This window comes from Molothrus ater, chromosome 1 (genome assembly GCF_012460135.2).
Source record: "Molothrus ater isolate BHLD 08-10-18 breed brown headed cowbird chromosome 1, BPBGC_Mater_1.1, whole genome shotgun sequence".
Lineage (NCBI taxonomy): Eukaryota > Metazoa > Chordata > Aves > Passeriformes > Icteridae > Molothrus > Molothrus ater.
In genome coordinates this window covers 70592073-70617927 of record NC_050478.2, presented here as the reverse complement: position 1 = coordinate 70617927, position 25855 = coordinate 70592073, and the positions used below count along the sequence as shown (strand labels likewise).

Sequence of the window (25855 nt, the reverse complement as noted above, 5' to 3'; positions counted from 1 at the left end):
GATACACATCTTTTGGGTTAAAAAAAAAATAATTTCACTTTCCACTTCTGTCAGTGCAAGTTTCATCCAAAAGCTTACCAGCATTTTTTCCTCCCACTGCAGACCATCACCCCCATTTAACCTTTTCCACCAATTTAGAGCAACTTAGGTTGAAAGTAGTAAAAGAGAGGATGAGAGGCATGGCAAGACAGACACCTTTTGAAATCTCCCTCCAATGACAGAGGAAAGGAAATTACTTCATGAGGTTTTTACTACCAGCTTTTGACAGACCATCATGCACATACCTACTCTACAGCATGCCTTGTACTGGCTGGGCAGGAAAAAACCCAATTAAATGGAACTACAAGATAATCTTATTTCACTTACAAGGCTAAATTATGAAAAAGATTGAGGAGAAATCTAGTTTGGCCTGCTACTTGTACTGAAGTGGAAAAAACAGGAGCTCCAGTTGCAAAATGGCCTTCTCCCATTTAAAACCTTAGAATGTTGGGAATTAAAAGATTAACGCCAGCAACGCATTTTAGACAGCATATGTTTTCCTCAATCCATCTTTGATTCTGCCTCTCTGATAATTTAATACAAATGTCTCTTTAAAAGATTGAGCATTTACAATTTTGAATTTACTTTGAGACTAAGTATCTTAGCACTATTTTTTCCTCACTATTATGCTGGGGGCAAGCTACACACTCAAGCCTGTGGTTCCTACCACAGAACTCCAACATAATACAGTGATTTTCTACACAGCTGCGTGCTCAGTGCTGGTACAGAAAGACATCTGCCCTAACTATTACTTCTATTGTTTTCTGCTAGGAAGAATGAGCATCGCTTGGCTCCTCAGGATTCTCAAAAGCACTTCCAGAGAGCACAAGCACTGGTTACATACTGGCAATACCTCCAGCAACAAAGGCAGGTTTTGTCAATTTAATTTCACTTTCATTATAGTTTGAGGATACTGGGTCTGCTGACAATGCTCAGTCGAGTTTTTTACATCTTTTTTTACCTCTGCCCTAAGCTGCTAAAATGGAAGGATATGTTGCCCCCTCTGCTGTCCTAAAATTTAAGAGACTCCTGCTGAGCTAATCTCGGGTTCAAAAAAAGAAAAACCCAAACTAACAAAAAACCACCACACCAAAGCCCTGCAAATGAATTTATCCATTACTCTTTATCCTCTCAAAGAAGTTAAAAGTTACAGGCTTTGTTGATTCTCCATTTATTTTGAGAAATATAAAATATGAAAACTAGTTTACAGTTCTGGCACAAAAGATGATGTCGCAATAAGCACAAAGTTTCTTTTTACAAATAATGCTATATATCTTTAACATTTAAAAGTGCCTAGAGTTTTTCACAGCAAATAAACTTTATTCACCTATATATTTTTCCTTATTAAAATATTAAATCTATTTAAATTGCACGTGAACACTTTGGTGAAGTAAACTAGAAGTAAAATTATAATAAATCGGTATATAAAACAAAGAGTCATTAGAAACTACATGGAATGGAAAAGACTATCGAAGCCTAAATTGAATCTTAAAGGCTGGCCAAGAAAACAAGAGACAAGACAGCAAATGATATGGCACAAGTGATTAAATTATTGACAATTAGACAGTAAGTAGAAAGTAAAGCCTATTTGAAGATTTTCACGGGTCTAATACACTGCTAAAACATTTCGATGCAGAGGTTTTGTAACATTTAAACTGGCAAGAGTTTTTCAACTGCTAAACATTTTTCCACAAGATTACAAGGCATCTCCTTCACTTTATATTGGACCTTAAAATGAGTACATTGGTAGACAGAGAATGTGCATAAGAAAACAAAATTTATACCAAAGGTTGCTGTAGTTGACAATTTACCTTGTTTTGACAGTAAAACAGTGGAGAAGTTTATCAGCTAAAATTAACATCACTAACTTGCAACAGCAGAAACTGGAACAATGAAAAAGATTATTCTTCTTGCTTTAAAAAACATACCTTGTTCCAACCTCCACAGTTGCTGAGGGTTCAACCTACAGTTTCACTGTCATGACAACCACTTACACTATGCAAAATCAGGTCTGCAAAACTGAGGTGTCTGTAGATCAGGGCCATAACTTTCACCTGGTAGTCTTACTTATCCAGATACTTGCACTGCATTCTATCAGTCATGACTGGGAGGTGAGTGGCAATCCAAGATGTCCAACCTGAAAGCTTTAGAGGCCCAGCTGCCATAGTGTTGTGTGTGCTCTGACCTCCTGGGTCATGTTTCTTAAATGCAAACCCTTTAACATTACAAGTTGAAGATCCAAAAATTCAAGTATCCAAAGGCTTACTGGTTTTAAGTCCTGACCTTCAAGCTTGTGCTGGTATCAAGTCACATGCATAAGCATTTCTTTCAAACTACAACACAACCCATTCAACCTTTTTGGTATCTTTTTCAGGTGGTCACAAGAATATTTGATTTGCATCAAAACCAGAATAACATAGATCATAGGGTCTGAAGAAGTGTTCCAAGTCCAGGTTGGATGGAGCTTTGAGCAACCTGGTCTAGTAGAAGGTGTCCCTGCTGATGGCAGGGGGGTTGGAATGAGATGATCTTTAAGGTCTCTTCCAACCCAGACCATTCCATGATTCTATGAATAGCATTGTTATGTTGCTTTAAGAAACACAGCAATGTTGACAATGGATGTATGATAAATGTTCCTTTATGTCACTCACATTAAGCAGCACAGGAAATACAAATGCACACTGGATTTCTTTGCACTGAAGCCAAGCTGTTTAAAAATGCAGGAATACACTATAGTCTCAAAATTAGTATTATATTATAGGCATGCACAACTTCACATATCTAAACAAAATCAGGAGGCAGGACCTAAAACACTGACTTGGTGAAGAATTCAACAGCGCCTCAACATTTGCAATCTAATGAACTTTCACCACTTAAAATGAGAGCACCAGTGTGATCCTCTCCAAAAAAATATGTTTATAACCAGGGATTAAAGCAAGTTTAGTCTATGTGAAGAAAATTTGAAAAGTGGTCAACCTAATTCAGAGAGGGAAAAAAAACCAGCCTCAATAAATTACATTCTAAGGTTTTCCAGTTAACCACCTATTAATTTTTATCTCAGTTTAATTGAATACATCTTCTTAAATAGATATAGAGAATCTCTTAACAGAAGCAATCAATTTTGCCTATTTTGGTTGTTAAATATTACTGTCAAAGAAGTGGAAGTGCCCGGTTTTACACATAATTTTAGATTCAGAGTACTGAATGAAAATGGAAATATGACCTTGAAAACATACCAGTGCTAACAAATACAAAATATGCAGCTTTTGAAAAAAAAAGCAGCTCACAAGGCACTTATACTATAGTGGTCCATTAAATAAACTGTATACATAGTGCACCCTTAAAACATCATTGTTATGCATCAAGCTTTTTCAGTGTTAAACGAGATGTATTAGAAACAACCACTGGGTTCTGTATATTCTGAAGCAGTTATTGAGCAGCCTTGTTTCAGATAATGTAAATGAAACAAATTAGAAGTGGGTCATATAAGGAGAGTATTTTATGTAATTTCTCATGTGAAAGCTTTTCCGTGCAGTGATAAAATGCAGTGTGGAAGGCCATTCTGACACACACCTCTCCCCCCGGCTGACCCCTCTGCCCTAAAAAGCTACATTCCTGCTACTGGAAGAGCCCGGCAGTTTAATTACAATTGATTCCATCATCAACTACTGGTTTGGCTCATCATTTGCAGCTTTGAAATTAATGTGCATAACAGTAGCATTAAGCCACTTCCCTTTCCAGAGCAAAAACTGGCAGATTAGGTCTCTGTAAAAATTCTACATTGTTTCAATGGCTTAAAATGCTGAGTTATAACTGACACACTTGATACTGGTTTGATTTTTTTTTGTTGTTGTTCACAACACACTTCAAAGGCCAGAACTACAGACCCGACCACATCTCCTAGCATTTCTCTGTGGGAACGGGTTCTTCATCTCCCTTTAGAAAGTATGCATATATTAAACCATACTTTTTAATTACTCCCACACTGAGAAAGCTTGGATCATACAAACATATTTGTGATCTTCAGGTTTCCAGTTGTATGTTGGACAGAATAAGGAAAGCTGTCATTGACAGAAGGATCTGTAGATTGGCCAAAGGAAAAGTTAACATTCTAAATCAAAAGCAGTCCCAAAACGTTAGCAGAAGGTACCAGCTTGTTCAGGGGACTTCAATCTACTTCAGCCCAGTCTGTCATGGTACTTATTTCATCCATAAGCACCAAAGTGAGAAAACTTAAGTATTTGTCCAGAATTACCGCACATTGTCCATTCTCAAATTCTACTCTGCAGATCACTTACGAGCTCTCCAAATTCTTTCCAACTCAAATCACCAAAAAAAAAAGATATCTAATCCTCATTCGCACTTTTGCATAGTTTGGCATTTTCTGGATTTGTACTTTTGTTTTTTCTTTCATAGCTTTTGAGGGGACTCCTCTGTCATACATGCAAGTACTTCCAGCCTATATCCTTCAGGAGCAAAACTGAGTCCCACTTAAGCAGCAAGCTGTCCAGGACCGCTTGACATTCTTCTTTCCACTCATAGTAAAGATTACTCAGTTTTATCTGCACTTTCAGATTTTTCCCTTTGCATCATGCAGCGACGAACTATGCTGTCAAAACTTCCTAGGTAAAATAGGCCAATGATGCGAAAAATGCCCATGCAAACAACCTGGAAACAAAGAGAAACAGCTTTCAATTCATTTTGGATCCCAGATTGCACCTTATTAATGAGTCATAATTTTTTTTTAAAACCAAGTTCTAGGCAGGCATGTTATATAATCTTCAGAAAACAAACTTGCCAAACCAAGCTAACTATGTAACAGTTCAGGACTGAGTAGCAGTGAATACTCTCAGCTCAGTCACCAACTTGCTGTTTCAGCTTGAAGAAACTACTGCAGTTTCCTAAACCCAAGTGCCACAGTATTAACAGCCATTTGATGAAAAGATAATCCATTCTTGCATCATGTTCTACACTCTGAAATTATTTTGAACTACGAGAAATATGACAACAGGTACTTCCCAAATCCTACCTGCTGAAGACCTTCAGTAATAGAAGTGACTGGTGACATTCCACTTGTCAATATTGACAGCATGTAACCATCTGATCCAACTGAGCTGTTGAAGTTCCCTTGCTGGATAGAAGGATTAAGAAAACAAACAGTAATTTCCCCATTTGTGGCAAATCATGATGTGTCTTATTTCAACAGCTACTCTTGATCGACACAGATAAGTGATATCACTAACAACAAATATTTTATTGTAAAATATATTGCCACAATTAAGAAGCAAAATACTCCAAAATATTTTGGGCTATACAGCAACATTCCAAAAGGCATTCATTTAAAAATGGAAAAGGAAGCTAATTTCTCTTAAGACAGTGTGCTAAATTACTGCAGATTTTTACAAGATATAAAGGCTGTAAATTTCTTCTTGAGGCATGCTTACTTCTATAGAAAATACATGACAGTCTTCACAGCTATAAGCATATTTCAGAAACAGACTGATACCCTAACTATCAGATCACCAACCACTACTGTAATTGTATGACAAATACAGCTTGCCTTTTGTTAAAATTAGCTTGCTTATCACATGAGATTTGCAAGGGGGTGTATTTCAAATGCTGGGTAGCAGGTTCTCTTTCACCTACATCAAGGATTTTTAACTGCAAGACACGGCTTGCTAACCAATTCAGAGGAGAGAAAAGGGGGGGAAAGATACCAGGAAGAAACCCCAAACAACCAAACAACTTTAATTACTTTACAGTAAAATTGCAGTTCTACAGCTCTTACTCCCAGGCTTCTCTCATTTGTTTTCATTTGACTTTATGCCAGACAGACTTTCTGAAACATTGTGGGACCAAGTCTGTGGAATGTGGAAGTGAAAGGAAAAGGTGGAGTTCCTGATTCAGGGTTAGGGGTAAATCTATGCAAAGTAGTAGAGGTTATTAGATCTTATTATTTCCCAACACACACCTGAGAATACACAAACACCTTCTTGTTTCTATTTCAGTCTCTCTGCTGATGGCCAGAGTGCGTAAAGACCATGTCTGAACTAATATACGATCCAAAGTGTAGAAAGTATGGTATAAATATACCAGATACTTAAGATGAGAGAGGAGATCAATTTTCCTCAATCACCAGAGAAGAATACTCTACTGAGGTAGTACTTGCTTTAAAAACAAAATCAGACATAATTTTGTGTTTATGTGCTGTATCTGTGAAAACACTGTAAAAACTTCACAACTGAACACCTGCTGTAGATGTAAACCATGTTGAAGATCAAGAGTATTTGGAACTGCAAAGTAATTGCAGATTTTAGGATTCAACGGGTGTGCTTTATGATCATGAAATTTCATGTTTGCTTCTATTCTGAGGTGCTTTATTAAGCATGCAGGCATTCCCCAGCACAAAACATTGAAAAAAAAATCCTCAGAAAGGCAATACACTAAGAACAGCATTTAATGTATTTTAATAACTCATAAATCACATACTTCAGATATTAAAAACCAAAAAAGGTCAACTGCCTTCCTTTATTGTAAAATTATTTTATATGAACTCATCTTCAAGAAAAATAAGAGTACAACAAGCTTTTGAGGTTAGACAAATGGTATTTGATACATAAAAAGTCAATAGTTCAGTGCTTTCAAGTCAGTCATAATCCATCTTTGAGACATTGCATCATACTGATGCATCATTTTAATCTGTCTATGTACAACTTCAGATACCTTTTACTTCTGAAAGACTATAAAATCGTTTGTGGGCACAGTGGCAAAAGAAGAATTAAGAAAACAGCTCTTGTTCAAACTACCCTAAGAGAACTGTTTTGTGTTAATTGCTTTTGCATTTAGCTCAGCCATTATCTTACAGTCTCAGTCCCAGTCTCTTCACCACAGAACATGCTCAAAAAACACAATTTACTTACTATGGCATCTTTCACTATAACTCTGGCAACTTGCTCCGCTTGGCAAACAGATGAGGTTTCAGAAATCAGCTTCGTCTCTAAGGGCTTTAATAGAAAAACACCAGTTTAAGTTTGACTAAGCACACATAGGAGAGAAAAACATGAAGGTCAAATTTTGGGTCTTTTGTCACAGATGGCATCACTGCTAGCAAGTGTCACCTAAACCAGCCATTTAAACAAAGGTATAAGTATGTTCATAAATAATAGTCCAATTTTACAAAGGGAAATGACAACTTTTCCTCAAGTAGTACTTTTTTGTATATACTTTATTACTACCATGAAAATGAGGTTTTTTTCTCCCAAGTATTTTATTTTCAGTAGAAGCTATCAAAACGCTTTAACTATTTTTCCTCAATACTTACACTTGTTCATTAACGTTTTTTGCCAGAAATTAAGCATAAGATGGGCCTGAAATATTTTAAGATCCTATAAAACAGCTTGCTTTTTTTTTTTTTCAGGCCTACTCTAATACTGGGATTAGTTTAATTCTGGATTATTATTTTTTAAAAAAGCACTTCTAGGGAAAAGTTGAGCAACTACAGGTTTCTCATCATCGAAGTACTACAGTAATTAAATTTCATAGAAAAGGGCCTATTTACCAATATTTGTAGAATTATGAGTTTTGATTTCATCAACCAAGCTCACTGATTTTTATTTTTTTTTACTATGTGTATTTTAACGGTGGCCAGGGGCACATCAGTGCCTTTGCCAGCACAAAAACCTTTCACATGCATTCCTACAGTGACATGGCTCATGTCATCAGATCTCCATTTCACAGCCCCTTATTTATTTTTGAGCTGACTGGCCAGTATCAAACGAATCTGAATGAGTTACAGGAATATCAACAGTAATTCAAATACTCTAAATCTGGGAAAAAAATAGCAGCTGTTCAGGAGTGACAGCTAAATTTAATGACATGTTGGGAATAAGGCAGGCAGAAATCAGCCATTAAATGCTTGATCTGGCTACTCAGCTGGCCAAGGCATGGCTGTCATTTGTGAGGCAGCTACCTCAAAAAAAAAAAAAAAAAAGCTTACTGAATAAATACAGGAAAGCTATATCCTAGCTCCTGACATTTTCTTTCACTACATTCAATAATTACAGAGAAAAATAAGGAGATGCAAGATAGAGGCATATGATCTAATTAGTATTAAATATTAATATTATTCCAGTAGTATTAAATAAATGCAACAATAAATGAGTATCTGGAATGTCAGAGCAATGCAATATTACAGAGATTTAAGGTACACTATCATGCTAAGAGCAAGTCATCCAAAGAGGTCATGTAGGCTAAAACAAAGCATAATTCTCTCCTAAAAGACAAAACAGACTTTTTTGACAAATAAGATAAATCTCTCTCAATCTCTTTCAAAGAGAAATCTTAGATGAACAGTACATTCTCCTGGTGCCTGCTGGTGCCCTGAAATAGGCTAAAAATCCTAGAGAATATGCAAGCTATACAAGTATCTGCAGATGTCTAATTCTGGCACTTTATGCGGATGTGTGGGAGTGTACATTTAATACAGAATATCTGTATCAAGAAATGATGAAGTAAGAATTGTGTTATACAATCCCTGCTGATTCCTATTCAACGGGTGAAAGACAAAATGGAATTCAAACTCAATTTCCAATTGTACGTGATGGTGCATGTTGAAAAGATGATAGCCTTAGATAGCAGATTTCTAGTTCACAGTATGCAAATAAAAAATAAAGAGATTTTTTTTCTGGTTACCTGATGCTGTAGTCTGAACAGGGGGCCTGAATGTGGTTTTTGGTATTATACTTCACATGTATGGACATGAAAAATGACAAGAGGTGACTAAAGGTCAAAGCTTTCACTTTTAAGGTAATACAAATGAAAAAGGCCTCCTGCTGCTGACACATCCTTCTGAAAAGCAATACTGTCATTTCCACCATGAACACAGTGCCAGAGAGTTTCCTTTCTACTGTAATACTAGAGAACAGCCATTACTGAACTGGGTCATTACATGCATTCATACAATTTGATCTGGTTGCAGGCTCCACTGAAGGAACTGAGGTTTACTTCCATCTGTCACATCTATCACAACAGCCACGCATTATCGAAGATGCAAAACAACAATATTGGTTAATTAAGCTTTAATATCAAAACAAACAGTGATTTTAGAGTTTACCACCCCACAGCAATATTCTGATGGCATGCAGGAATACTCTACAATGTTTTAGATCTTAAAGGCAAGTATTAAAGCCTCAGAACAAGAAAGTACACAAAATTATCCAGCAACCTATATAACTCTGCATAGTTAAAAACTGGTAAAATTGAAGTGTTTAAGAGTACTTCTTAAAATCTTATTATGATTTAAAAACACTGATTTCAAAAATTGAAGGACAATTTACCTTTGTTTTACTTTCTTCTGCAAAGCCAGGAGTATCAGTATCTGGAGGATAGGCCACCGTTACGTAGACATTGTAAGGTTTTACCTGTGTTTCACAAAAGCATTAAGTGTTACCTTAATACTGACAGCTTTTACATGTCCCTTATAATTTCATCAATTTCTCTTGTATTTAATCTGTTCAGCAAACAACAACTCAGATTGCGTCTAGGGTTAAGTACTCAGCAATTTCAAGACTTGCAGCTTTGTGAACTGAGAAACAAAACAGCAAAGATTTTAAAAAGGTAGTTGTGGTGCTTTTTCTAATAAAATTCCCTAAAAACTTTGCAAATTATTTGATGAATCTTGGTGGTTTTCAAGACACTTAGGAAGAATATTAAAGTAGTTTAGGTTTATAATTTTACCAATTTCAATTTCTAAAAGACTAAGCCGCTGTCAAATACCAGTACCCAACATTTATAAACACAAGGCCAAAACGGCTTTCACTGAGGAAAAAAAACCAAAAATGTAAAATTCAAATTTGTTATCTTTAAGAGGTATACTCTCAAGGCTTTCCAACCCATGGTAAAAACTTGCAAGAGGTCAAAGTCTAAGGAGACAAAAAATAATTGGAAAATGTGAGGGAAAATGGAAGGTCTTACATCAAGGATTGTATTTATTTATTTGTATGTATGTGTCACAGAATTACATTACTTAGTGCAATCCTATTCAAACTGCTACAATGCAAATCTGTACCACAATACAAATTAAAAAAAAAAAAATGAAAATATTCAGAGGGCTATGATAAAGCAAAATGTTGTAAAACACCAAGCATTTTTATTTATATTATGAAACATTCTATATTGAGCACACTTCCTGAAATACCACACCACACGCCCATGAACACCCTATTTTTAGTCTTGAATAATTCAGTCTCCAAAAAAGTACCTGCCACCAGTCTGAAGAAAGACCCTGCATTCACAGTGTTCTATCTGGCAGACCAGAAGTGATTAGAGGCAGTTTTACCCCACATTCTTATCCTGACCAAGGCATATGACAGGGACTATGTAAGGGTCTGGAACTAAACAAAGGCATTTCATATATAAACACATCATTACTCAAACACACATTCCTGACAGGAAAATGACAAAAGTAATTTTCAAATCAGTTTTATCTCTCTTACTACAATGTATTTAGCCACCTTGTTCCACTGAACAATGAAAATAGTATTTGGTTTTGGTCTTAAACGTAAGCTTAGATCACTGCAGGATAAAAAGCTCATATATATGAAAATATAGAAGGGTGAGTAACCACGAACCAAATTTTTGTTTTGGTGGGCAATCCTCAAATTCTAGCTTAGGAGTTCTACAGTTTCATATGGTTCACATACCATTTACCATGGACACTCAAACAAACTGGCAATCTCATGCATCCATGTGATATCTTCAATACCATTTTGCACTTAGAACCTTGAAGAAGGCTTTTATGCAAGAGTCTTTAAAAACTAGTCCTTTTAATTAAAGATCGAAAAAATGTCTCCACATGTGGTCATACTCAGTTTTAGGAACAGATTCAATCTATTCCCTCTTGTGCAACTGAAAGCAGGTTAGTTTCTGCAAACCATGCAGAGCAGTAAGATTGTACTGCTGCCAAATGAGGGCAAATAACACACAGATATTAGCAATGCTGCACAATACAACCCCCCCCAATCTGTTTAAATGAAAATGTCCTGTGCTAAACAGGACAGTTAAAACAAAATTGTTTATAACCAAAATTACTTAAAACCACTGCACACATACCTCCATTTGCAGGGCTTCAGCCAACCCTCGAAGAGCAAATTTGGTGGGAGAATAAGCTGTATATCCAAACAGGCCTAGCTGGCCAGCCTGAGACGACACAAAGACAATCCTTCCCATTCTGCGCTCCTTCATGGTAGCGATTACTGCTCGGCTTGGGTAAACACTGCCCAGGTAATTGACGGCCATTAATCTCTGTACAAACAACATCAATATTGGAGCATTTGAGCCTCAGAGCCAGAATTCTTCAGCCAGCTGTTCGGTCTTATTTATGAAAAACACCCTACTTCAGTCTGCTTTAACAATCAAGTTCACCAGATCTGTTCTGGCAAAAGAAACAACTGTTTTCTATTCTACAGCTTCATAAACTGTTTTATAGCTAAAAATCTCACTCCAAGCCAAAAGAAATCCTGTAAGTCTTAATAGCATCCAGGATACTGATAATACTGTGAACCATATGGCCTTGAAGGAGAAAGAATAATATTTCAGGGAAAATCTAACCTGAACAGCCTCCAGGAAGCAATCCATTTATGCATGATGCATGAAAACATACTGAAAGTTTAAAGAGCTTTCTAAAACAGGAAACAGGAAAAATGCTATGTATCTACACGTTTCAGAGATTTTATTCTTTGCCAGGATAAAGGGAAGTCTTTAATTTCATTCTCTACAAGACAAACCACAACTGATAGCCTATACAAGTAATAAAATGGATGATTCAAATTTATTATAAAATTATGACCATTTAGTATTTTCAGATGATTCAGCATTGTCTGTAGATGAATGGAGGCCTGAGGGCTGTGGGCAAAAAGTAACCAAAATACAGGTGTTTTGGGGTGGCTTTTTTGTCTTTTCATCAGAGTAGCAGCTTCTCAAGCTGAAAGAATATGTGTATCTCAGAACTGAACACTGATAACAGCTGCATTTTTCTTAAGCAGGTTAAAAATATTGTTGTAAAATCTTCAAGAGAAAAAAATGAAGCTATATGAAATCATTAGGGGAGAACTTAGAGGCAACCTTTGCAAATCTGAAGAGATTCTGACAGCTAGCACAAGTCAAGTGTAGCACTGTTCAAGTCTGCAGACATGGGAATGCAATCTAATTGTTAGAATGGTTAAATAAGAAATCATCATATGTTGAAATAAAAAAGTATGCTCACTCACTTCAAAAGAATTCACTTCGATATCCTCAAATTTTCCTGTAACTGATGTTCCTGCGCAGTTTACGAGCATGTCAACTGGCCCCAACTTCTCCTGAGCCTGGAAGAGGGGACAGAGGTTAAGATATTCTTTATGAGGAAAAAAAACCTTCCTATATCACCGTACCAAATAAACTATTTCCAACAGAAATACAACACACAGAGATAAGCTTCTCAAGACATGCATGTGAATCAGTTATTCTCTCACCTGTTTTAGAACATTCTCCACCTGTTCATAGTCTTTAGATACATCAACGGAAATACAGAGTACAACCTAGAAAAGAAAAGTGAAAGTACATTTTCACAACACACTAAGTCTAGTAATTGCTGACTTAGAGCCTTTCAAAATGAAACAAGCCCAATGCCATATCTTTTCCACAAAAAAAGTCCTTTTGACAAGATATTCTGCACTTCTTACACACTGGAGAAAGCAGTTTCAGCTACCTCCAAGCTCCTCCCCCTCACACACTGGTTCTAGTATAATAAAGATTACATTAAGAACAAATAAGCACTTCATGATCTTCAAAGCAGTGACTCATGTGCAAAGTACAATTTCTAATTTACTGTACTAAGAAACACTACTGACAGTTATTTACATGAAGTTTAGTAAAAGCTATTTAAACTAAGACAATCAAAATTCCCCAGTGTTTTGTTTAACTTTCATCATCTAAACATAAGTCAAACCATTCGTATGGCTTAGGCTCATCTTTATAGAAAAAATTGGTTTTTTCCACCTCATAGCAAGGCATTGTTGCAGTGTTACCCTGAAACCAGCACTGCAAAAAAAATTCTCTTCCAAAATTTAGGAAGCAAGTGTTAAAACCCCTCTAATTTTAGTACTTGCAATGCACACTACCTCCTTATTTCACGCCTTTTTTTTTTTTAAGAATAGTAGTAAACCTAGTTGCATAATATTTAATTGGGACACCTCAAGGACAAAATGAAAATAAAAATTCTATGAGAAACTGACTCATTGCACAGTGTCATAAATATCTAAAAAAGCGAAGGCATGTGTACATATTTACATCTTGTCTGAAAATCAGACATTAAAGGGTTTAGTTTGAAAGATATAGAAAAATTAAAATAACCAGGGAAGAAAGAAGCAGAAGGGAGGGGTGGACAGGCAGGATGAAGGAAAAGAGGTGATAGTGATATGTTTTTTTTGCAGCAGGTTAGGCCCTTTTTTCCTTGAAAGTCACTGACTACTTTCAGCAAGATGGTCTGAGAACTAGGTTTTCAAACACCTTCAAATGAACTTCTGGCCAAAGAAAGCACTGCTTCTTTTGGGTTACCACTTCCAAACTGTGACTGCTGCAAAGACCATGTGCTGACAAATAAGCTACTCTCTCTGCTAAGCCATCAACAGAGCTCTGGGGCAATTTCTCATCTTGAACAGAAAAGCCATCTCCTATTGCAATCATAGGAGGGACTCCTGTATTCTTGTTCCAGCTTCTATCCTTTCTGTTGCTGTGGTCAAATTAATTTAAAAGTCAGAGATAAAATAAACCCAAGTCATCAGTAGTTTGTAAAAAGTATGCTCATGTCCAATTATCATGGAGCATGTGGGCAAACACACACACACAAAAAAAAGCTCACCACAGTGTAACTAACTGCTTTGGCAGCCAGTGATTCGTCAGTCCTGCCCCTGGTCAGACTGTGACACTTCTCAGCTGCATAAACAGAATGTGCCTGCCATTCCTGTACAGCAGGTTGGCTATTCCTGCCTCCCAGCACTGTGTGTAGCTGGACAGCAGAGTAAACTTGTGGCACAAGTTATTGGCAGGAATCCCCTTAAGGCATTTATTACATTTTGGAAACATTTATCTTTTTCATAAGTTTAAGAACAAAACAGCAGCTGAATGCAAACAACACTGAATTATCATTTGGATGTCTTTGCCAAGATCAGTGAGGGGATGAAGTAAATCACAGTTCTCTATAGAAACTGGAGCAATTTGTTAATTTAACAGATTGCATAGATTAGTTACACTGTGAACAACACACTCGGGAACTACCACAGCTTTTACTGACTACTATCACGTTGTACAATTCACCTCTTTGCTTCTCTTATACATTCTTTCTGCTGCCCTATACTAATTACCTTTACTCCAAAATATGGAGCATAGATCCACATCTAGGACACCAGAAGTAGTCTTATGTCCAGCCCTGCTCATCACATTTTGTTCTAAATATTGCATGATGTTGGATCATTAATAATGCCTTCCCCAATAGAAGATCAACTCAATCCCCAGTAAAGTAACAGAATATTCTAGATTAGAAAAAGGATTTTAAAAAATACTGGAAAAAAACTCTAAGGGTAAAGATTTTGCTGCGGTGCACACCTACATCCAGAGAGGCTGCACCATCAGCACTCTAAATCACAGGCAAACGTGAAACATTAAAGGTACATACAGGCCAGACTCTGGTTGTCAATGCAGCTTGGTTTGAAGTATGTATCCAAGAGCTCAACAGTGACAGCACATGCCCAAAAAACCAGTAGTCTTTTCTGAGGATCTCTGCCTCTTGACATGGGACGACTCAGTGTCTTCAAGGACACAGACAATGAGATCTGCAGGAAGCTTGCAGGTGACACCAAGATTGGTGGTGCAACTGACACACACAAAGGACAGAATGCCATCCAGAGGAACCTGGACAAGCTTGAGAAGTGGGCTCTTGGGAATTTCATGAAGTTGAACAAGACCAGGTACAAGGTATTGTACCTGGATTGGGGCAATCTCCCCCCCCTCCACTGATGAAGGCTGGGAGAGGAACTGAGTGAGAGCAGCCCTGATGAGAAGGACTTGGGGGTGCTGGTGGATGAGGGGCTGGACATGACCCAGCCATGGGCACTCACAGCCCAGAAAGCCAAACGTGTCCTGGGCTGCATCCAAAGCAGCGTGGGCAGCAGGGCCAGGGAGGGGATTCTGTCCCTCTGCTCTGGTGAGACCCCACCTGGAACCCTGCATCCAGCTCTGAGGCTGCAGGAAGCACATGGACCTGCTGGAGGCCACAGAAATGACCAGAGGGCTGGAGCACCCCTCTAATGAAGACAGGCTGAGAGAGAAGTTGTGCAGCATGGAAAAGGCTTCAGGCAAACCTTACAGCTGCCTTTCAGTATCTAAAGGGGGCCTACAAGAAAGCTGAAGAGGGGCATGTAATGATACGACAAGGGGAAATGGCTTTAAACTGAAAGGCAGTAGGTTTAGATTAGATACGAGGCAGAAATCCTTTACCGGGAGGCACTGCCACAGGTTGCCTAGAGAAGCTGTGGATGCCTCATCCCTGGAAGTGTTCAAGACCAGGTTGGATGGGGTCTGAGCAATTTGGTCTAATGGAAAGTGACCCTGCCAAGAGCAGGAGAACTGGAACTAGACGATCTTCGGGGTGCCTTCCAGCCCAAACCATTCCACGATTCTGTGATCTACTAAAGGTTACAGTCAGTGTATGTTACTTATACCAGGCATCACCTTTCTCTACAGACTTTCAGTAATCCTTTTGTACAGCTTCTCTGTTCATCTAATGTCACTTTACAGTTTTTGATCTGCTGTTCCAAGGCCAGCTCTGCCCCAGACTCCCTGCCTTCTCCAGTTCTGTTCATTCAGATCAGTCAGGCTTCCCTGAGACCACGTCCACAACCCAGCAGCTACAGAGGAGTCAGCCTGCCTACCACCTCTGCTGCCAGCTACTTAACCTGGCTGCAAGCCTGAAACTGCTTCTGCAAAAAAAGTCCTAGTCAGTCCACACTGGAGCTCGCTCAGCCTTGAAGGTGCTTTTGGAGATTTTCACTGAAACTCCTAGATACATGCACCAAATAATAGTCTTTTTAGAAGTCAGCATCTATCAAGCTAGGACAGATTTTAACAAGAACATCCTGACACAGTGTTTGACAAGGGATTAACTGTAATGCTAAGCTTGGGAAACTGCTAGAGCAGCTAAAAGAAAATGGTTATCAGGATTTTTTTTAATGGGCAAAATGCAGCTTCTCCTCACCTCAAATAGCTTACATTTTCAAACAAAGTTGATCTGAGTAAGGCAGCATGCACAGAAAAAAAAAAACAAAACAAACCAGCTTGAGCCATTTGATAAAAATATAAGGAAGCATCTATCTTATCTTATAAATGGAGGTATTAAAAAATTTTGTATAATTTTCAGCTACTATACTAACATTTGTGCCAGCAAATATACACTTTTTTCATTGCTTCTATTCAACAGAATATCTAGTTTATCAATTCAATTCTTTAAAGTAAAAGTTCTCAAGTATAAGTAAATTATCAAATCAGCTGGGACTGAGGGCCCATAAAAATTATGGACAACTGAATTGCATTTATTTGTGATCATGAAAGGAACTTAGTTACTAAGTTACTTTTATGATAACAAAGTCCTGGAACACAAGAAATCAAAGATGTTAATAGTTTCAGTACTATTTCCCCTCTCCCCTTCATTATTAGTAGTAAGAAAAAATTATTTTACTATTTCACCTCAAGTTTGCATGTTTTGAACACAGCAAGCCTAACTATTCCAAGTTAGTACTTCTGCAAGCTCTAAACTATTGCCCTCATGCACAAGTGCATTATCTATGCAGCAAAGCAGCTTCTATGTTTAGAAGTCTCTGAACTTCACAAATTTAACTTGTGTAACTGGTACAGGAATCAGTCAGGAAAAGGAACAAAAGTACGACCTAGTGAAATAAACCTGGGAACAAGCAACTAAACTTCTTTCCCAAGACACATGCTGTATTTAGGAATTGCAAAAAACATGGTATTTGAGGAAAAAAAAAATGGTTCTTCCAGTTCATTTGAAAGAATAAAATGCTTATCAAGTGACAGTAAATTGCAGCTCTCCAAAAAAGCATCCTACACCTACAGATGAAGACATCTTTTTCTAAGAAAAGCAGGCTAATGCACTAACTAGGCAACATCAAATATAGCAAGAGCTCAAAACATCTAATGTAAACAGACTGGTATTCCTGAATCCAAATATTGAGTCCTCACTCAGTTTTGTCAAACAACTTTGTTTTAAATACAGGACCAGTGAACTGTGTTGTAGTCACTGTCTTAAACAAAACACACAACAGCCCCTCTTGGCAGTGACCTTACCTGCTTGTCATTAACAGAATACTTTTCTATTTCCTTCTTCGTCTGCAACAGCTTGTTCTGAAATGGACACAGAGACAACTGAAACATAGTTCTGAGAGCAGTCCTCAGTACTTCAATATGGCTTAAGCCCTAAAGCCCCCCAAAGTTATCCTCAAATAGTTAAGAACATTTTACTGTCATTTTGAAGACTTACAAAGACATGAAAACATAAAATTTATCAAGAACTCACTTCTCTGTTTTTCACTTTGTGTTCTAAAGCCAGTAACGACTTCCAAAAACGATCTAACGTTTTTGTTTCATGCTACAGAGAGCACCTGAAACTGTAGGTATTGGTTCTTCTCCTTTATTTTGGCTCTATTTTTATTTATGTGATATTACATAAACCTTCCTGCAGAATAATCACTGGCATGAAATCATCAAATCACAAAAATCTGGTAAATTCAAAGTGTAATAATCCTTTCAAGAAAAATTCTCTTAATTCTGACTACATTCAAGGTTATGTAAAGTAAGTTCTCAAGTGTAAGTAAATTATCAAATCAGCTAGGACTGAGGGCCCCCAAAAAATTAAATGCTTTTATTTCCAGAATAATTAGGTTTTTTGCAACAAATAAAACAACAGCCTCTTATGGAAACAGAGTATTTCCAATTAAATTCTGAATACCTCTTAGTTAAAAAACAGCAACCAAAAAAACCAACAAAGCAATGCTCTTCCTTCCAAAGCTGTCTTGATGAAGAGTTTTTCACTATGATATAATGCTGATTAGACACCAGTACATTTTGTGAATTTTAGAGAAGATTAAACTCCCACATGTCACTTACTGTAGAGAAATTCCACAGTTTTAACCAATATAGGGGTTTTCCTGATTTTGTACTCTGGCACAAATCTAGACAATTATATAACAAATACCAATAACCAAAGCAACAGCACTGGTGAAGTTTTAAATCAAGCTAATCACAAATTCCATGTTGGGCTATGCTTCTTAAAAAGGCAGCCACCTCTGCTATTCAAATGCATTAATTTGGAATGCTTAGGGTCCCTTTAAAATACACACTGAAGTAGTATGAATAATCATCTATTCCAAAATTATTCCCCACCTATACAGATTTTGTGAACAGTTTAGCCAGTAAAATTACACATGCACTTACCTCATCCCTTGCAATCAGTGTTATGAAAGCACCTTGCTTATAGCATTCAATAGCAATGCATTTTCCAATTCCACTGGAGCCTCCAGTTACCTAAAAGTTGTTTGAAAATATCAGTGTTAGTCCACTATTCTCATCTCTTCTCACATATGTATGAGTCAAATCACATGAAAATTCCAAAAACATACTGAGGTTAAAGTATCACCCAATGAGACACAAATACAGGAGACGCACTAAAGTTAGCTTACTTATGGAGTATGAATGAAACATAAGATCTGAATAGATCAATGAGCCTTTGTTTCTACCTTAAAACCAGTTTTACCTCAGTTTTTGGTCATTTCTGTTGTCAGGCACACTTAGACCACTCCCACGTGGGCGCTCTCACATGTTCCATAGGCTACTTCTAAAAGCATCTTGTTAGAAGTTTGAAATCATTATGAATGCCATGACACTGCCATTACATACTGTCCCCTCAGACCTGGCCACAGTAGAAATTACTTGTAAAATCAGCTATTGCAGATTGTTTTCTGAAGATGACATCATGCAAACATAAACAAAAAACACTTTCTTCCTTATTAAGGGAAAAATCCCATTAATTCAACAATTTGCCCTTTGTAGTGTATTTTTCAGTCCCCCAGTCAGAACCTTGAACTGTCCCCATCCTATCCTGCTATTTCAGTTTACTGGGATGCCAACACCTAAATTTTGATAACTTTTTCTTCTTCCTCCATGCTGTACCATCTGGATAGTCTTATATGCAAACAGGAAGTTAATATTTCATTAATATTAGACAAACACAGGTTGATGGCTACAGTCCTGCATCATATGCTGCAGGAGTGTACCCTGACAAATCATACCAACACACAGCTGAAAGTCACCTTACCACCTCTCTCACTACCCTCAATAAACTTATTTATGAACTGCCTGTGAACTGCCTTTATGAACAAGATGTAGATGACAATCCTGACCTCTCTTTTTGACTAAAACAAAAATGTCTGCCTGACATCTTTAGGTGACTTGGATCAGTGTCAGTCTGCATGTGCTGTTAGTTCTAGGACACTGGTATCTTCCTTATATTCCCAAGTTATTAGAATTTCTCTTAAACAGCATATTAAAAGTCATATTGAGAAAATATTGGAACAAAATACCTAGAAGCAGTTATTTTAAAGAAAAACACATTGATGAAATGAGTTCGGAAGAATTGGAAGAAGATGAAATTCAGATTTCTTTGGAAATCATGACCTTTTGCTCTTCATCAAAACCTTTCCAAAGACTCCAGTGAAAGGCTACCTCCCCCATTTTAAGAAAATGGAGGCATTGAGCTATTTAGTGTACCAGCAAAGATCCCAATCTCTAACTACACATCCTATCAAAAGCCTTGTGTTGTCTTCTCATTAGGTAATGTCTCAGTTTTGTTTTCAGAACTGCATTATCCTCAAAATTCTTTCCACTCCCGGAGGCAGTAAAGTCAGAAGAGTCAGAAGTACATTCCCATGAGTCACTAAACTCTTCTTTCATTTGAGTATTTTACCACTAGCCTTCAAAAACAGCTTAGTGCAAATAAAATAATCCCAGCAAAGATTTTCAACACAATCCACAGTTTCTGACTGGTTCATCTTGAGCCGAAAATGGGCCAAGAATGGGAGTAGCATTCACAAAGACTAATTTTGGCACTTTAGGCTTCCTCTGTTACTAGAGAGAACTGCTTCAGATTAACTTCTAACTGACTCTGCAAGATTAGCTTCTCAGTACCCAAACCTTTGAGGATAACTCCAAGAAATGCAAAACCCTGTCTGCAGTATTACAAAACAACGACGACAGCTTTCAGAGTAAATAAGTCCATAAGAGTGCGAGTGTCAATTATTGATTTGTCACTTCAGCAGAACCACAGAATTAATTTAATGATTCATTAGGGACAGAAGCAACAAATACACTGAAATTCTTAAAATAGATTGCAATATTTCAATACATAGCTGAAAAGGTTAAAATAGTTTGATACATTCAGGCAGACCTCAGATCCATAATATGTGAGAGATGCTTCCACACATCAGCAGCAGGTACACCAGCACTAATCAATGGGCATGGAAGACTGCTCCAATTCCAATTTTTGGTGAGACAGCTGATTACTACCAGCACAAACTGGTGACTATTAGGAATGGGTCAACTACACCAGTGCTTGAGGAATTCTCTGCAGGTGAAGGTACTGGCACCAAGCCTCCAGCTTGTCAAACAGCGCTAACGTTCACTTCAGAAAGACAATGTCTGAAGTCATGCAAGAAACAGAAAAAGGAAGTTTTTATTTACAGTCACACCCAAGAACACTGGACAGAGCTCATATCAGATTGGTTGATGATAAAGTGCAATATCAATTAGCTGGGAACTTTAGCATTTAGGTGGGAGGCTGCTACAAGCACGTGGGAGGTTGTTACTAATACATCTTTAAAGGAGCATTCACCATGAGTGCTACTGTAATAGCAAAAAATAAAATCTCCAACACCAGTGAAAAGTTTGCTTTGTGCTATAATGAAGTTAACCTAAGCAAATCTATGAGGTCTGTTAGGTATGTAAGTTCCTAACATGCTCAGAAGTAATAGAAGAGCACATACCTACTCTGTTAAAGCCAACATTATTACAATTACTTACCCTTGTGGCTAATGGTTCTACACTGCTACTGCATTTCATTAATTCCGGACATTTGAATTGCCACCGCTCCCATTTTTAAATTTTACTGTAACCCAGCCTCAGAGGAGTGACCAAAAATAAAAATCTGGCCGCTGCAACTCAAATCACAGATTAGTACTTTGACAAGAAGGCAAAATTAAACCTTAGCATTAATTCAGATATTCAGAATGCAACACTTGAGCAGTGTTACTGAGCTGTTTCCATGCTTAAAAAGAAGAGGTACCAAACTACGTATGCCAAAAAGTACTTGGCTACAACTTGTTGAGCTACGATCCCTGATAATAGAGTTCAATTTTTAAGTGTCACAGGATTTATTTCCCCCTTATAAGTGGAAACAGTGGTGTGAGTAAAGAGAATTGATCTATGAGATCTTCAAATTTGAGATACTGGAAATTAATTTCATTTGATGAGACAGTCCAAATCCAAATTAACTGAACTGTCATCAGGAATGATCAAGACTTGATATGGCATCTCCAATAGAACTTAGTAACTTTCACTGATAACTGGATGCAAGCTGGCTTCATGCTTTTAGACAGTGCTCTGATAGAAGGTTCTACTGAAATGGAACGTGCCTTTAATTGGCTCTAAGTGGTTAGCACGTCTGACTAGACTCAAAATGACCTCTTGCCGAACCACTCGGATGTATCCAAACCACAGATCTTATCACTCCCAGCACAGGAACGACAAAGGTGCTGAGACACCAAGATGGGCCTTCCTGACAGCTGACCACAGTCACCAGGCTGGGTTCTGCACAGAAGTGGGGAAATTACTGGACTAGAGATGACCCACGTGCAGAAGGATTCGGCACGATCATCCTGAACTGCACCTACATTAAAAAGGGCCCTTGTCAAACTCAATGGGAGACAGTCCCAAGCGGGTCACGTCTTTCCATTTCCTGCCATTGCTATTCCGAACTTGGATAACTGCATTATAACACTGAATGCAAACTCAGGGGTTTGGGTTCTTCTCAGAAATTCAACTTGGTTTTAGAAAGATTAAGGCTGAAACAAGGGGAGAAGATCAGCGTTCATATTTCAGCATGGAGTTTTTAAACATCACTCAAGAACTTTTGTAGAGAAACTGAAGAGAGAACATGTATAGAGAGCAGGTGTAACACCTCTGATAAAGAGCAATTCAATGTGCTGCGAGTGAGCTCAATGCAAATGCAGCAGTGGTGACTGCCTTAGCCTATTTTCATACTCCAGTCTACTGTTACAGCCAGCTACCAAAATACTATCTTAGTCTCACAGAATCCGTGACATGTTTGTAGCCTGAGAACAAAGGAGACATAAAGCCAATGGCAAAATAAGAAATGTTCTAAACTGCCTTCTGAATCCCAAAGCATGAAGAAGTTCAGCACATGAAGCCGCATCTCTACAGTACAAAAACAACTTTTACACCCTTTCTTTGAGAATTGTTTTCCTAGTCATGCAAGAAGTTAAAAAATATTAAGCATCTAAGAAGCATTTTATTTAAAATAAGTTAAACCTAATGCCTGAGCCAATTTAAGAGCAGAGAAAGCCCTTATCATTTAGTGGTGCTAGTTGGGGTAAAGAAAATACACAGCAGATAAGGATGGGGGTGGGGGGGGGGGGGGAACAGGGGGTGAGGAACCCACAAGATTAGACGATGAGTAATTTGGAGTTCTCTAGACTCTCACTCTGAATAGCACTCCTTTTCTAAGAAAAAGGGGCTCTTATAATTCTATGATTTTTCCAGAAACCACATCTCGCCTAACACAGCAAGGGCTTCTGTCACGCAAACGCGCAAATGACTGTGGGAGAGGACAAAGGAAAAAAACCTCAAGTTTTCTGCTTCAAATTCCTATCCCAAATGGCAGCCAGAGTAAGTTATTCAGCCATAACTCAGACATCTCCTAACCATAACTGCTAGGAGTAAAGAGAAATAATTTTTCTGAAGGATTAAAAGTGAAAAGAATGCTGACTTAAGTTGAAAATTCAATAACTGGTATGTAATAGCCTCTGAAATTGCCTAATGACCTTCCTTCAGAAATGCAACAGATTTCATTATACTTTGAACAGATCCATAGAAAGAAATGTTTCTAGGGACGACTGACTTTTTCTGCTTAAGTAAAGCAATTTATTCAGGTATATTTTGAAAAATTATAGTGTGCAATGACAACCACTCACCCTGTTGAAATGGCTCAACCAGCTATATACACAATTTGCAGGTCATTCTTTTATTTATTTCAACAGTGCGTTTAACTGAGGCCTGATACTTAAACAGATTTTGATCTTTTTCAGTGAGAAGACTTGAAAGCGAGACTAGAAAGCAAGAAGTTCTACAAGTGGTGACATCAATAAAACTGTTTGCCTGCAGATTTGTATTTGTATCATCAAGTTGGATATATCTTACAGCCTTTCTGTAAGATTTTTCATCATCAATATATTCATATAGTTAGTTTTCCAGTTGAACTCCTAATTTTACAGGACTTGCAGGAAAACTGTTTTTCAGACTTCTACTAGTACCAAATTGAGCATAAACTGCTAATTAGCAGCAATGGTTACAGGAAGGCTTCTCCAACAAGAATAGTCTCATCATTTTTAATGTGAATTTGTTTTAATGAACCCTTCTGATTGGAAGAGCCAAGTAGCTTTTAAGGAGTTTAATCATGACACAGAACCAACAAAACTCCATGTAATCATTGCATATATAAATAAATAAAACCAACCAAGCAAAATCCATTTCACTTTTTATGTTTGCTATTCTATTTCTTCACAAAAGTCACAAAAGTGTGGAAGTCTCCTTCACCTTTGGCTTAATAATCATTACTCCTACAGGGAAAGAGCCATAACCCAAGAACCTTAATGCAACCTTGAACACACCTCACACAGAATATGATGCTGTAAAGCCAGTTACAGCACCCAAGTTAACACCTACTCCATAAAGCAACTTGGGAGCACTGTTGCAACTTGGAAACATCTTAATCATTCTGGGGACAGCTCCATCCTCCAAAGAGGAACTCCAAAAGATAATAATGAAAAAAAAACCAACAAAACAAAACTACTCACTTACAGTAAATTTAAACAAACAGTGAACTGCAGCTTCTCTGCACAAAACATACCCTGGAGATTTGGAGATAAACTAAGAAAGCTGATTCTAGGACCCTGAATCCTTTGAACTGCTTAACTCATTTGCAGTCATGTGCCCAAATTCACTATTTTGTGATGCCTCCAAAAGCAAACAGGTAGTATTCCCCTTTCTTCCGTCCCCCTCTTCCCAAGCCACATATTCATATAACTTCCAGCGATGTACTAGTCATGGTCTCTTTCAACAGTATGCTCTTCCAAAGACTTCTTCCTACCATCTTGTCAAAATATTGCTCAAAGACATCCATATCAATGTGCTTAAAGATGAAAGGGCGCCCAAGTGTCATCTGACCACTTCCTTTGTATTGGTCGTTCCATTTCCTCATACCTGACTTGGTTTTTTAGACCAAGGAGATCATAGATTTGGCCTTTGGTTTATGCGTGTGTACACACACCACGTCATTACCCTGGGAGATGCTAAAAGAAAACTCGAGGTAACCCGTGGCTTTGGAGAATACAAAAGGAATGTCTCAAAAAGCCAGCGCTGAGATTGGAAGATGGTGACTCAGACCATCGCCTTAAGCCAACCGGGACACGCAGCGGTTGTCAGAGCCATCGGGACAGGTCATTTCCTTATCTCCCGGGACTTGTGGCTCCCGGTGTTTTGGTAGCTCGGGGTGCCACCGCCAGCTTTCCACGCTTCCTCTCGGAGCCGCGGGCACCCCCAAGGCTGGCGCTGCCCGGCCGCCAGCCCGGCTCCGGGTGTCCCCAAACCTCCCTTCCCCGCCGAGCGCCTTCCCCGCTCTCCCCGCTCCGGCCGCGGGACTCCCGCGCCCAGAGCCCCGGCTGCCAGCGGGGCATTGTCCCCATCCTGCGCCCCCACCTCGGAGACAGCGGCTTCCTTCCCTCCTTCCTTCCCTTTCCCAGCGCAGGACGGGCGGCTCGGGAGCCATCCCGCCGCCTCCCCCGGCGCCCAGGCCGAGCGGCAGCGCCCGCCCGCTGCCTCCTCCCGCGGCGGAGCGGGACGGCGACCGGGGACCCCCGCCCCGCGCCCCTCCCGAGGGGCGCCGCACTCACCACGACGTGCGCGCCGGGCAGCTTCAGCGACTTGGGGCTGATAAGCGGCGACACCATGTACAGGAGGAGGACGAAGGCCACGATGAAGGCGGCGGCCAGGAGCAGCATGGCTTGGGCTGCGCCGGCGGAGGAGGGGCAGCGGGCGGGCGGGCGGAGGGCCGAGCCCCTCGGGCGGGCGCTGCGGCGCGAGGGTCGCGGGGCCGCCCGTCCGTTGCCCGTGCCGCGGCGGGACCGGCGGGGACGGCGCTGCCACAGCGGGAGCGGCAGCGAGCGCGGCGCGGAGGAGGTGGCCGCGGGAGGAGGGGCCGGGCCCGGCCGCCGCTCCGCCGCCCCATTGGCTGCCGGGGCGGGGCGCGGGCCCGCGCGCCGCCATTGGCCGGCGGGCGGGGGGCGGGCGCGCACGGGTTGGCGGCGCGGCGGGGCCGGGCCCGCGGATTGGGGCCCGCGGCGCTGCCGGGGTCAGGGACGGA

General features: G+C 39.2%; 1 protein-coding gene across 1 annotated transcript; it reads right to left on the bottom strand.

Moving 5' to 3' along the window:
* Window positions 1-1143: 1143 nt before the first annotated feature.
* Window positions 1144-25630, bottom strand: KDSR (3-ketodihydrosphingosine reductase). The gene is made up of 10 exons (XM_036406074.2): window positions 25386-25630; window positions 18580-18669; window positions 17434-17490; window positions 12549-12614; window positions 12306-12401; window positions 11149-11340; window positions 9375-9458; window positions 6960-7043; window positions 5069-5170; window positions 1144-4707 (listed from the first exon to the last, which is right to left on the bottom strand). Exons 1-10 carry the CDS (start codon window positions 25491-25493, stop codon window positions 4588-4590), a joined length of 999 nt encoding a protein of 332 aa, XP_036261967.1. The 5' UTR covers window positions 25494-25630; the 3' UTR covers window positions 1144-4587.
* Window positions 25631-25855: the final 225 nt, after the last annotated feature.